Below are 14,274 nucleotides of genomic sequence, written 5' to 3'. Positions count from 1 at the left end.
CATCCTCCACAGGCAGCATTAAAAGGGGGCACCCACTAGTTTCAGGTTGGTGGCTGGTTTGTTTCTTCTGGCTGTTGCCGTGATTCCTCCCCTTTCTGCCTGGGCTGTTTGTGTAGAATGAGTTCAAATGAAGAGTCCTCAACCCCAATTCCCCGCTCACCAAGAGTCCCAAACCTCATCTTCTGACTGTCATAGTCCAACCTGTCCATGCTGACCAGATATCCTAAATTAATTTAGTCCCATTTGCCAGCACTTGGCCCATATCCCTCTAAATCCTTCTTAACTCATGTACCTGTCCAGATGCCTTTTAAATGTTGTAATTGTACCACCCCCAACCACTTCCTCTCGCAACTCATGCCATACACCCTCTGTGTGAAAATGTTACTCCTTAGGTCCCTTTTAAATCTTTCCCCTTTCACCCTAAGCCAATGCCCTCTAGTCCTGGGCTCTCTCAACCCAGGGAAAAGACCTTGTCTATTTATCCTATCCATGCCCCTCATGATTTTATAAACCTGTATAAGGTCACCCCTCTGCCTCCGACGCTCCAGAGAAAACAGCCCCAGCCTATTTAGCCTGCCCCTATAGCTCCAATACATCAGTGCAGTGCTACTCCGGAGGGTGTAGTCTGGCTGGTGGAAAGTTGCTGTGGATCTGCAATGGATGAATCTTGCCTTGGAGGACAACCTCAAATAGCTGTGAGCCAAGAAGGCTTCAGCAGTACCATGGATGTGGGGGCAGTCAATACCACCTTCCCAAGAATGTACAGCAGATTCACACTCCACACAGCCACTATCACTCTCCTGGACTGATACCTCAAAAGGAGAAAGTGAGGACTGCAGATGCTGGTAGAGAGAGAGTGTAGTGCTGGAAAAGCACACCAGGTCAGACAGCATCCAAGGAGCAGGAGAATCAACGTTTCAGGCATTAGCCTTTCATCAGGAATGAGGTGTATGCCCGAAATGTCGATTCTCCTGCTCCTCGGATGCTACCTGACCTGCTGTGCTTTTCCAGCACCGCATTCTCAACACCAACACCTCAGAACTCTAACAATCTGCTAGAGCAGCTTGCTGTGAAATGCTGCAAACCCCAGGCTACAATGGCAGCGGTCTGAGTTTGCATAGCAACAAACTGACCTCAGCCTGAGGTTCCACGGCAGCGTTACAGACATTGGGTGAAATCAGCTTCGCTCAGATGGAAGCGGAGACATCAGCTGTCAGCCATTGTATTGGTATCCAGTTCGCATGTGTGTCGATAAAGCTGGCCACCACTTCAATGCTGGAAAGGACGGGCTCCCAAAACTCAGGGCCAAGGCCTGTATCGAGTTGGTGCCGGATTCCAACAGCGCCTTTGACTGTAGGCCTGCCAAAGTGCCAAGCATATTGTTGTGCTCACCCATCAGCATTCTGTAGGCTGCCAGCAAAGTTTTTATACGAATATGTGCATCATCTCGCTCTCCTTGAGCAGAAACCTGCTCAGTCCTGGCCCTAGGGTCACTTGTGTCTAGTGTCTTATGAGGTGGACCTCCCATGATTTCCAACTGCTCACAAACTCACTGAACTGCCAGTGTAACCGTACTGAAGTCCAATGGGCTTGGCTCCTGACATTGACTTTTACAGCTACCCACTGCTTTCTGAGCTGCCTGGCTTCTCTGGGTACCATTACCCTTTGCCACATCTTTTACTGGAGCTTCCAATGAAAACTGTGGGGACCATTCACTCTCCTTGTGGTTTGCATCCTGCAGAGCTCCAGCTGGAGTGGACCTCCCCTTTAAGAACTGCAGGCTTGCTGTAGCGGCTGTTAGCAACTCCCCCTGCTAGTACATCCAGTCAGTCAATAGGCACAGTTAAAAAGGAAAAAAAAGTCTCACGTTTATACAGTGCGGTTCATGGCCACAGAACTTTTCAAAGTGCCTTGTAGGCAGTGCCATGAAATGTTTCATGTCAATCACAGTTTAAAATCTCATCTGAAAGACAACATCTCCAACAGTGCAGCACTGCCCACAACATGGAACTGCAAGTGCCCACCATGAGTTTTGTATTGGGGCTCTGTACTGGCACTCAGAGACAAGCATGCTATCAAATGAACCAGTGACACCACTGCAGGCTCCGGTGACAGTCACGCTCATAACTCCCAGTTTTCAAGGCCGGTGGTTTAACCACTAAGCTCTTCCAAGATCGAAGGAGCAGGAGATCAAGACAGGAAGGGAGCAAATCTAACATTGAGGCACGTGTCTGCAGATAGGACACAGCATTCCAACCTCACGGCCACCAAAGCCAATCAAACTAGTCACACAGCCTCCCACTGTCTGCGAGTAGACTAGAGTCAAACGTTAGGCCAAAACTTTTGATGAAGGGCTTATGCCCGAAGTGTCGATTCTCCTGCTCCTCGCATGCTGCCGTGCTTTCCCAGCAATGACACTCTCAACTCTGATCTCCAGCATTAGCAGTCCTCTCTTCCTCCTATTAGGCCAAAGCAGCCACATGTGCTTGGTCTGGCATGGCAGCCATGGGTGTCCTTGCTCTGTCCTGCCTCTCTATTGGCCCAGCTCCCGAGAACACTAGCCCTCACAGTCACTTCTAGGAAGAGGTGAAATGCTCGGGAGCACCCTGACATGTGCAGACAATCAGGCAATTCTCCTGTCCGATGATCCTGACAAAAGTCCTGCAATTCCTTCGGAAGGTCTCCCAGCAAACGGGTCATAAGATATTCATGACACCAGAGGGTTTGCTGGCACTGGTTTAGTTAGGAAGAAGTGCTTCACAAACAACACGGGGTAACAACGCCTCCCTCTGCTGGGACAGGTATCTGCAGGACGGACAGAACCTTGGAAGATCGCTTTAAGGCCCCAGGAATTATTTCAGCAATCACACAACAAGTCAGAACTAATGACAACCGACACAAACACTCAAACAAACCCAAGTGGCAATTGAAGAAAAACAAAGATTTCTTAGAAATTGGCTAACATGCTCCTCTTAGGTAAACTGCATCTTTTAACTGACTTACAGCTGATTCTGGATCACGGTTGTCCTGGACAGGGATTTGGTGTCCAAGAAATCTTAGTCTCAGTAAATCCTGTGGAGGACTTTCACAGAACCTTTACACACAGCGACAGAATTCTTGCCTGCATGAGGCAGGAATCTCCAATATTTGCCTTAGGACCCACTGAAAATGTGAATAGCACTCAAAATGATTGAGATGCATTCCTGTTCATTTTACTTGTATGTTAGAGCTGTGTTGAATGGATGAAAATCAGTGCTACTATCTTCCCTGACACTAAAGTCACATATTTCCACAACAACCAGGGAGACAAAATGTTTGGTGATAAGAGGAAGGGAGCAAAATTCTTAAACTTGCATCCTTGAGAATTACATTTTGGCTAAAACATAGAGGGACCAACACAGAAGGGGCAGTTCAGGACCTAATATTCAGAAGTGTGCCCAGGTAGTTGGAAGACAAGCAGGGGAGCATTTTGGGGCCAGTAGCAAAGGGGCAGGGAATTACAGTCAGAGGTAAAAAGCCAATGGAGAGTTGAGCAAAGTCTTTTCACCCAGTGGATGGTGGGAGCCTCAATGTCAATGCCTTAAAGGATGGCTGGCTAACATTTGAGTAGATATTGCAGGATTATGGGTCAAGTGCTGGAAAAGAGATTGGCACAGTCAACTCTTTGTTGGCTGGCACACACACGACACAGCTCAATGGCCCGCGTGTGATGTCAACACCTATGAACCTACAAACCCTAAAAGTTGCCAGTTATAGACGGATGACTCGAGCCGTAGGAATAGAGTTGGAGAGAGGGTGACAAAAGAAGTCAGACTGATTGGTGGACAATACTGAATCAGAAAAAAAAATCAAACCAACAATGGGTGCAAAGTTTTTAAGATGGGAGCCACAGCATCAGAAGCTAATCCTCACTTTTAAAAGGCATATGGTTAGAAAATTATCATTAGCAAATCAATATTCAGCAACTCCTTGATGGTCACTTGAAAACCTTTTTGTTTTGTCAGGATGTTCAGACAAAATTGCTAGGGCTAATAGAGTTAACCACTTTTAAGAAATTGTAAGTTATAGTTACAAATTGGACTGATGTCGGTTCTAATTCTTTGTACTGCTTGTGCAACATCCCTTCCAAGTCAGGACCTTAAACCATCAGTGTTCAAAATAATTGGTTTTTTAGCAAAAAAAAAGTCAGAACTAATGGAAAAGAATTAGGGTGAAATGTGATTCTTTGTAATCATTGCATTTTAAGTTAGATCTTGATGGGAGTCTGCTTTTAATTGACTAAGTATAAAAGATAATTTTAGTAAAGTACAAATCCTTATTAATTTGAATATTTTTCACCACCACAAACTTTCGAACACGTTTAAGTAGCTTGTGAAGCAGCTACTGAAAATAAAAGTTAAAATAAGCGATTCTCTCCACCTTTTGGTTCAAAAGCTTTCTGTTCACCGTTCTCAAGCGCTGTCGGGGTGTCTTGCTGTTGCCATTCCTGTCGCAATGTCTCAGTAGTTGCTTTGGCTTCTTCAGGTTTTTGGAAAGGGACAGACTCATCCTCACCATCGGAATCCAGATTGACACATACCATTGTTCCTTCCGGAGCTGAAACTTTTCCATTATCACTGGTGAGGTCCTAATGGCCAAAAGCAATGTCTCATAAGATTAACATGAAACTCTCAGCTTCCGAAATTCTGATGCAGTTCAAAATACAAGTCAAATGATCAGTAATATCGAAACCGATTTGAACACAATTGCTTGAAGAACGAATTTCACATCACCCTTTGCCACGTCTAGTACATTGATGTACAATGTAAAAAGATCAGCAAGTAATCCGTGCTGAAGGGAGATCAAGCTTTAATGCACACTGTAATCACAACATTATTTTAGTGATGTGATAATCCCTTGAAGTAACAGTCCAGGTACAGTGTCTCAAGTCTGGCAATCTAAAGACCAGTGTGGTCTAAAAATTGAATGCCTTTTTTAAGCTGCCATGCATGTATTTTAATTATTATTAGATGGTCAAGTAACTCAACAGCTTGTGCAGAAAGGTGGTTCGCCATCCAGTTACTGTCTTCGTTTGTTTGTCTATTCCTGTTGCCCGGGCAACCCTTCAACCGACTTGGTCGGATCCTTCAACCCAACCTAAACCGAAATGGAAACCACCCAGCTCCAAAATCGGATGCGTATTTGGTCCCGGAGGTGGCTGGCTTTAAGAAATGGACCTTATAATCATTGGAATGTGCCACAAGACAGTGCAAAGTTCCAGTTCTGGGCACCACATTGTAGGAAAGATGTGAAAACAAATCAGCAGAATGGTTCCAAGGATGAGGAACTTCAGTTACACAGATAGAGTGAAGAAGTTTTTTGAAGAAGTAACGATGAGGGTAGAGCAGTGAAGGTGATCTGTATAGACTTCAATAAGGCATTCGACAAGGTTCCACATGGTAGACTAGTTAGCAAGGTTAGATCTCAAGGGATACAGGGAGAATTAGCCATTTGGATACAGAACTGGCTCGAAGATAGAGAGTGGAGGGTTGTTTTTCAGACTGGAGGCCTGTGAGCAGCAGTGTCCTTTATAGAAATGATTTGGATGTGAACCTAGGATATATGGTTAGTAAGTTTGCAGATGACACCAAAATTGGACAGCCAAGAAGATTATCTCAGAGTACAATGGATCATTGATCAGATGACCAGGGAGTGGCTGATGGAGTTTAATTTAGATAAATGTGAGGTGCTACATTTTGGAAAGACAAATCAAGGCAGGACTTATACACTGGGGAGTGTTGTTGAACATAGACACCTTGGAGCTTAAAAATGTGTTGCTGGAAAAGCGCAGCAGGTCAGGCAGCATAAAAGGAACAGGAGAATCGACGTTTTGGGCATAAGCCATTCTTCAGGATTTGCTTCCATGCTCTGCAGCTCTATGACTCTAAGTTGGGATTGTGTTATGTGGAGATTTGATTGAGATATTAAAAATCATGAGGGGTTTGGATAGAGTAGATAGGGGACAACTGATGAACTGATTACTGGTGAAAGCATTGAGAGTGAGAGGGCACAGATTTAAGGTCATCGGAAAAAGCAGCAATGGGGACATGAGTGAGTTGTTATGATATGGAGTGGGTTGCATGAGTGCCCTGATACATTTAATCAGGGCACTCAAACTCAGATTATTATCTGAAATGGAAGAATGTACAGGGCTGCAGGAAGACAACAAGAGCTGGGTATATTGTCCATATGGAGGGCCAGCACAGACAGGGCAGACTGAATAGTCTCTTTAGGTGCTATAACAATTCTGTAGCAATGGCTCCAAAAGAAAATAAAAACTTTCAAATATATATGGCACACCTTTTCATGTTAATTTGGAAGATTATCAACACCAGGAGCAAAAGAAATGTGTGGATTTTTATTACAATGACTTATAGAATCCCTAAAGTGTGGAAACAGGCCATTTGGCCCAACAAGTCCATACTGACCTCTGAACAGTATTCCACCTAGACCTGATTCCCCCACCCTATTATTCAACATTTACCGCTGAGATTCCTGAACATTACGGGCAATTTAGCGTGGACAATTCACCTCACCTACACATCTTTGAATTGTGAGAGGAAACCAGAGCACTCAGAGGAAACCCATGCAGACATGGGGAGAACGTGCAAACTCCACACAGGCAGTCGCCTGAGGCTAGAATCAAACCCAGGTTCCTGGCGCTGTGAGGCAGCAGTGGTAACCACTGTGCCAACCTATGCTTGTACAACACCTTTAATAAGACAAAATATCCCAATGTGCTTCACAAACTCACAATCAAACAAACACTGACCTACTTGAGATGATAACAGACCAGATGGAAGGTAGGTTTTAAGGAATGGCTTAAAGGAGGAAAGAGAGGAGAGACAGAGAGGGAATTCCAGAGCTTAGGGCCTTGAAAGCTGCTGGGAATCCCAAGGCTCATTTTCATGGGGCAGGAGAGTAAAAGGTCCAAACGATTTACAAGGATGTTGCCAGGGTTGGAGGATTTGAGCTATAGGTTGAGTAGGCTGGGACTGTGTTCCCTGGAGCGTCGGAGGCTGAAGGGTGACCTTACAGAGGTTTGTAAAATCATGAGGGGCATGGATAGGATAAATAGATAAGGTCTTTTCCCTGGAGTGGGGGAGTTCAGAACTAGAGGGCATTGGTTTAGGGTGAGAGGGAAAAAGACCTAAGCGGCAATGTTTTCACACAGAGAGTGGTGCGTGTGTGGAATGGACTGCCAGAGAAAATGATGGAGGCTGGTACAATTGCAACATTTAAAAGGCATCTGGATGGGGACATGAATAGGAAGAGTTTGGAGCGATATGGACCGGGTGCTGGCAAGTGGGACTAGATTGGGTTGGGATATCTGGTCAGCATTGACGAGTTCAGCCGAAGGGTCTGTTTCCATACTGTACATCTCTATGACTTTATTTGTGCATTTGCAGTTTGTGAAGGTAATTGGACAATTCAATGAACAGCTGCCTCCATAGAAATGGGTACTTGAAGTCCCTTGCGTCTGAACCTAGAGAGTGTAGGCATTCAACCAGGCTAGAGCAGGCTCTATACTCAGTGCATTTCTTTTTGACCAGAAAGGTACCCTTTTGGAAAGCTGAGATAACCCTGCAAATATGGTCCCAAGGCAGCTGGGGGAAGAGGATCAGGGATGGGAGAGATCAGGCATCCTTTGGGATTGTGGAGAATCTCTGTGGAGAATATTGGACATAAAAAAAGTCCAATAGATCACTTAGAATTGTGCATCCCATCTTCATAGAAGACGCTGATTTAGCGATTCCTTAAATCTTACTGATTCCTAATGGCGCTAGATATTGAGAACCCCTAGCAAATACCACACCATAGTTTCTGGAGATTTCTGTGCTGATTCATAAGGAACTTTGTTGATAAAGCTGAACTGTAATTATCAGAGTTCTGTTCTACTAAACTTAATAGAGAGATCAAATTGCTGAAATAGCATTGCTTTAACTGCCAAACTATTAAAGAATAGTGCCAAAGGGCTTAGGATGCTTGATGTAATTTGGAGAATCATCATTTACTCTTTAAATTAAGAAATTAATCGACTTCATTAGTTGCTTTCTGTGAAGTGATTGGCGCATTGCCAGCAGTGTCTAGGGTCACTGTTCTAAACACCAAATCGCAGAAATCCTCTGTGTTTCCAGTCCTGACCTTAACCTGTCTACTTTTAAAAAATGTATGTCATTAGGTGTGTATCCTGCAAATGTGCCCATTCACACATTATTGAAATCCAGCTGATAAATCAGAAATAGCATTGGGTTTATAGACTGCTTGAGCAAGTGAAAACTAAAACCCAGGTTTCCATTTTAAAAAAAAAATCATTTGTGGGACAAGGGCATCGCTGGCTGTGCCAGCATTTATTGCCAGCCCCTAGCTGCCCATGAGATGGTGGTGGTGAGCTGCCTTCTTGAACTGCTGCTGTCCGTGTGCTGTAGGTAGACCCACAATGTCATTAGGAAGAGTTGCAGCATTTTGACCCAGTGACATTGAAGGAATGGAGATATATTTCGAAGTCAGGATGGGGAGTGGCTGAGAGGGAAACTTATAGATGGCAGTGTTCCTATGCTTCTGTTGTCCTTGTCCTGTCGGATGGAGGTGATCATGGATTTTGAAGATAATATCTTTGCTTCAGCTTTGCTGAATTTCTGCATCTTGTAGATAGTACGCACAGCTGCCATTGAGCTTTGGTGGGGAGGGAGTGGATGCTTGTGGATGTGGTGCCAATCAAGCAAGCTGCTTTGTCCTGGATGGTACCAAGTCTCTCCAGTGTAGTTTGAGCTGCACTTATTCAGACAAGCTGCAAGTATTCCATCACTTTCCTGACTTGAGCCTCACAAATGGTGTTTGGAAAATGATAAGGGGAGTTACTCACTGCAGTATTCCTAGCCTCTGAATTTCTCTTGTAGCCACTGTATTTACATAACTAGCCCAGTTGAGTTTTTGGTCAATTGGTAACCAGTTGACAGTGGGGAATCAATGATGGTAATGGATTGAATGTCAAAGAGTGGTAGCAGATTGTCTTTTATCAGAGACAGTTATTGCCTGGCATTTGTGTGGTGTGATGATATCTGCCATCTTTCAGCCCAAGCCTGGTACTCTTTAGGTGTTTTGCGTTCAGACATAGCCTGTTCAGTATCTGAGGAGTCATGGATGGTGCTGACCATTGAACAATCATCAGGAAACATTCACACTTCTGACCTTATGATGGAGGGAAAGTCATTAATGAAGCTAGGTCACTACCCTAAGGAACTCCTTGAAAGATGTCCTGGAGCTGAGATGACTGAACTTCAACTACCACAACCATCTTCCAATGTGCCAGGTATGACTCCAACCAGTGGAGAGCTTGCCCTGGATTCCCATTTGCTTGGGCTACGTGTTGCAGTCACTCTCACCCCTCACCTGACTGATGGTAATTGGCTGGGTTGGATTTGTTCTGCTTTTTGTGTGCAGGACAGATGTGGGCAACTTTTCATATTTACAAACAGTGAATCGAATTACTGAAGACTGGCATCTGTGAGCGGGGGAATGCTTCAGCCTGATCTTTTGCACTGATGTGTTGGTCTTTTCCATCATTGAGAATCGGGATACTTGTGGAGCCTCCTCCTGCAGTGACTTGTTTAATTGTTCACCACCATTCACGACTGGATGTGGCGGAAATATAGAACTTAGATCTGAGCCATTGGTTGTGGAATTGCTTAGCTTTGTCAATCACTTGCTGCTTAAGCTGTGTGGTATGCATATTTTCCAGTTTGGTAGCTTCACCAGGTTGGCACCTCATTTTCAGGTCAAACATGGCGTTTCTCTGTTCATTGAACAAATGCAATAAGAAAGGGAGGTCATAACTTCACCTCATGTCCAAACCTGCCTGACAGAGTTGACTTAGCTCTTTATAATTTGAATTTATGTTGGATTCTACCATCAGTTGAACCTTCAAACATCTATTTTAAAACAGCAAGGTCTGAGGATTATTAGATCACAGTGGGGCTTTACTTTAAGCTTTGGTCATTGAGTCCTCCATTGCAGATTCTAACTGCAGCACAGGCCAGTGGAAAGCTCCCCCCCCCCCCCCCAGAGAGCACATGGGTCTCACTTATCAGATTGGTTATAACAGTGCAGCAAATGCTCAGCCTGCTCAGTTTAAGTAGAAGCAAATGACTAAAGGAATAAACACTGAAAGAAACTTTCACATAGGTAGACAGTGAATATACAGTATGTAAAATAACCGTAAGTACAAGCTTACAAGTCACATAAACAAACTGCTTTTTGAAACTGCAGTTAATTGCTAAATAACATTGAAAGGGGAACAATTTAGTAAAAGCTGCACATATACAATCTAAAATATAAATTAGGGCAGAATATTTTCATCTCATATTTAAAAATGTTTATTTTTTTATGGCGCCTAACTCAGATCTTTATATGAGTTGTATATTCCAGTCTGAAAAGGTCACCTCAGATACCACTCTTGAGGGAAGGAGGAAGAGGTTTGGATTAAAAAATGCCTGTTAGAAAAGACATTTACTGTTAGCAGTTTTTAAGATTATATTACATTTATATTGAACTAGCATGAAAATAAACTTTACAACTTCCAATTTTTTTCCACATGGAAGAAAACACGTCTGATTGAAAATCCACAATGTAGCTGGAAATGTTAATAGGATAAATTTGTTACATAGCTCAGCTACTAAATGTAGTTCAGGTACAAAAAGCAAGGTTTCGAGTTTGATTTGGCATGCACTATTCAGTCTCACTTGGGATTGTGATCATGCTTAACAGCTAACCTAGGGATTTGGCGAGGAAGAAGTAATCTCTTCATATTCTGGTTCTTTAATTGAATAGTGTGGGGGCACAGGATTTGGGTTGAATGTGATAGATTTGACTGACCTTCATCATCCAAGTAAACATTCAAAGGTAGGAAGACTACTTGTGAACATAACTTTATATACTGGTGCAGCAAGAACCAGCACAAAGAGACATTTTGTGAAGGGTGAGAGAACAAAATGTTAAATGTGTAAAAAAAAATTGCAAAGGAACACCTTCCAGAAACAGAAAACAGACGGTAAAGAAAGTCCCAAATAGGTGAAACTGAAATCTATGCTCGTGTCTGTAGGAAGACATTTCTAAACGGTGCTGAATCCGATTAGTGCATGACACAGTGAACAATGACTGTTTATATACACAATAGTGAACACGTTCCCACCTAACTGAAAAAGTAACCTTGATGTGCCTTTCCAGTAGTTAATGTGTGATCGCTCACAATATACACATGTTCAAGTCATTCCACCAAGGTTGAGTATTAACTATTACTGAAAATTTTAAAGCCTCCAAATGAGGAAGATGGAGTTCAAAGCGGTAGAGAACAAGCATTTCAGAAAGATTCATTAATCCTTGCTCAAATTCATGGTTGTAGTGTGGAAGGTCATTTGAATATTAATTTCTTTTCCAGCAGCCCTTCTCTCTACTCTGGTATCCTGTTCAACTGTGCATCCTTCATGTGTGAGTTCAGAGTGAATAACAGGTGGATAATCTACCTTGGAAGGCATCACATCCTGAAATTGTTTTGAAGTTCACAAACCTATTCAGAACAGGTTTTGGGCAGTATTCGGGAACTAGACCCTGGATAGCTTTTACCCTTTACAGCTACTGGATCAGTTGTGTTGAATCACAGAGTGCGAATTTAGGTTAAAACAGCATCGATTGTGATACCACGTCCTGAAGGACGGTCATTTAACATTACCTCCACCTTAACATTTCCAGTAATGTCTGCCATTTACTGCCCTTTCACCAATTTCTTAATTATTTTCAGATTACATGAATTCCTATTACGTTATCTCGCACAAGAATCTCCTCACTTAACTTTGTTATTTTGAAAGTGAAAGCCCCAAGAAGCTTTCTCAAGCAAATCTGTAATAGCACATTCTCAAAAGTGTTGCGGACGTTCATTAAGAAGAATGCATACTTTATGAGAATGACAACTGATTTTTTACAGAATCATGAAACAACACAAGTCTGCCCTGGCTGTCCCTGTGAGAGCCATGCTCCTTCCTCCTCCCTTTAATCCTGCACAGTCTTGCTTTTCAGATCACAGTCTAACTGCCTTTTGAATGAGTCAATTGAACTTGCCTCCAGCACACTTTCGGGCTCGGTGTAATTCAAACCTTAACCACTGACTGTGTATAAGTGTTTTCTTGATATCACTTTTGCTCCATAGCTATGTACCTTCATGCCTTTTTGAATCTAGTAGTTTTGGTATCTTATAGATCAGAACATGGAGAGCAGAGGGGAAAGTGGCACAGAGGCAAAAGAAATCAGGTGTAATGGCAGAGTAGGCTTGAGGGAACATATGATTGACTCAAGCTCATCGTACTTATATTTTCAATAGCCTGGGAGCATAAATGTAAAGTTGGTGGAAGAATTGGAAGGAAGTGGAGGGAAAAATGGATGCAGGTCTGGAATGTGCTCCTTGTAGAAGCAGAAACTCCACATTTCAACAATACTTGGATATGTATGTCATATGCTGTAATCTGCAAGGCTACACACCAAACAGTTGTTCCAACTGTCCCACCTGTACATCTTCCTTCCCACCTACCCGCTCCACCCATCACCCCACACCTTCATCTACCTATCGCCTTCCAAGCTATCTTCCCCCTGCCCCCTCCTATTTATCTCCCAGTCTCCTTCCTCCACCCCACATTCCTGATGAAGGGCTTATGCCCGAAATCTCGATTCTCCTGCTCCTCAGATGTTGCCTGACCTGCTGTGCTTTTCCAGTACCATACTTTTTGACTCTGATCACCAGCATCAGCAGTCCTCACTTTCTCCTACACACCAACGAATGTCCAGTTAGACTAGGTAGCTCTTTTTTTGGCCCAGTAACAATTGTCCATACAAGCTCCTCCCTTTGATACATCTATATTCTTTGGGCCACGATACAAAATTGTAGAACTAGAGGGAAAAATAAGGGTTACAGTAGCCTTCTGAGCTTTGACTCTTTGATATAATTCTTGGTTTTTATTAGTCTGGAGTTCATTTCACCTTAAAATATATTGGTGTTTGCACTAGGAATTAAGAGCTAGTAGGAAATAATATATAAACGTCTTAATGTTTTAATCTACCCTAAATAAAAATGTTGCAAAAGAATTGTATTGTGTAAGTGTCATGTGCTGTATGTAATTAGGATAGATGTTTTTATCCAGTTGATGGTAGGGTGTTGCCAAACAAAGAGACCGAGAGTTGCAAGTAGACAGGGTGGTGAAGAGGCATTTGGCACACTTGTCTTCATTGGTCAGAACACAGAATAAAGTGCAGAAGTTGGGATGTCATGTTACAGCTGTACAGGATATGGGTGAGGCCACGTTTTGAATACTGTGTGCAATTCTTGTCACCCTTCCATAGGGAGGATGTTGTTAAACTTGAAAGGGTGCAGAAAAGGATGTTGTTGAGGGTTTGAGCTGTAGGGAGAGGCTGAATAGGCTGGGGCTGTTTTCCCTGGAGCGTCGAAGGCAGAGGGGTGACCTTATACAGGTTTATAAAATCATGAGGGGCATGAATAGGGTAAATAGACAAGGTATTTTCCCTGGGGTGGGGGAGTCCGGAACTAGAGTGCATAGGTTTAGGGTGAGAGGGAAAAAATTTAAACATTCCTGAGGGGTAAAGTTTTTTTGCAGAGGATGGTACGTGTATGGAATGAGTTGCCAGAGGAAGTGGTGGAGGCTTGTACAATTACAAAATTTAAAATGCATCTGGATGGGCATACAAATAGCAAGTGTTTAGAGGGATATGGGCCAAATGCTGGCAAATGAGACTAGGTCAGATTTGGATGTCTGGTCGGTGCAGACGAGTTAGGTCTGTTTCTGTGCTGTATAACTTTATGGCTGTCTATTGGCCATGAGTGCTCAACTTGTTGTTCTGGCTGAGATCAGCTAGGCTTGTATAAATTGAAAATTGTTGTGAATGTTTGGATACCAGATCTAAGCTATGTCTTTATGCAGGATGCCATGCAGAAGCTCCTTCAGCTGTTCAGAAATGTTCTTTTACCAATCGACTATCCTGGGTGTAAACATAATAACACCTGCAAACATTGCTTTTCTTGGTCTGTTACAATCCCCAAGAAGGAAAAAGAAAATATTAAGCCAGACTGCATTGCAGAACACTTTTAATCTATTTTGTTTTCAGTCTCTGCTCAAGTCAGCCTGATACATGCTTACCAATAATGCACATAAACAGAAATGCTTTTACTCTCTG

General features: G+C 43.1%; 1 protein-coding gene across 9 annotated transcripts in view; it reads right to left on the bottom strand.

Annotated features, from left to right (window-relative positions):
* LOC122554989 (uncharacterized) overlaps positions 1 to 14,274 on the bottom strand; it is a 62,093-nt gene that overhangs the window by 13,950 nt on the left and 33,869 nt on the right. For all 9 annotated transcript variants that reach the window (XR_006313129.2, XM_043700494.2, XM_043700495.2 and 6 more), the window contains one exon: positions 4,420 to 4,627. Coding sequence is in view for 8 of the 9 variants with exons in the window: in XM_043700494.2 (XP_043556429.2) it covers positions 4,420 to 4,627 (208 nt within the window). In the remaining variant the exon portion in view is untranslated. The remainder of the gene's footprint in view (positions 1 to 4,419; positions 4,628 to 14,274) is intronic.

Source organism: Chiloscyllium plagiosum, unplaced genomic scaffold, assembly GCF_037043375.1.
Source record: "Chiloscyllium plagiosum isolate Xiang-an unplaced genomic scaffold, Cpla_swu_hap1 HiC_scaffold_12, whole genome shotgun sequence".
Classification (NCBI taxonomy): domain Eukaryota; kingdom Metazoa; phylum Chordata; class Chondrichthyes; order Orectolobiformes; family Hemiscylliidae; genus Chiloscyllium; species Chiloscyllium plagiosum.
The sequence above is the reverse complement of the archived record's forward strand: the minus strand, read 5'-3'. Positions and strand labels throughout refer to the sequence as shown.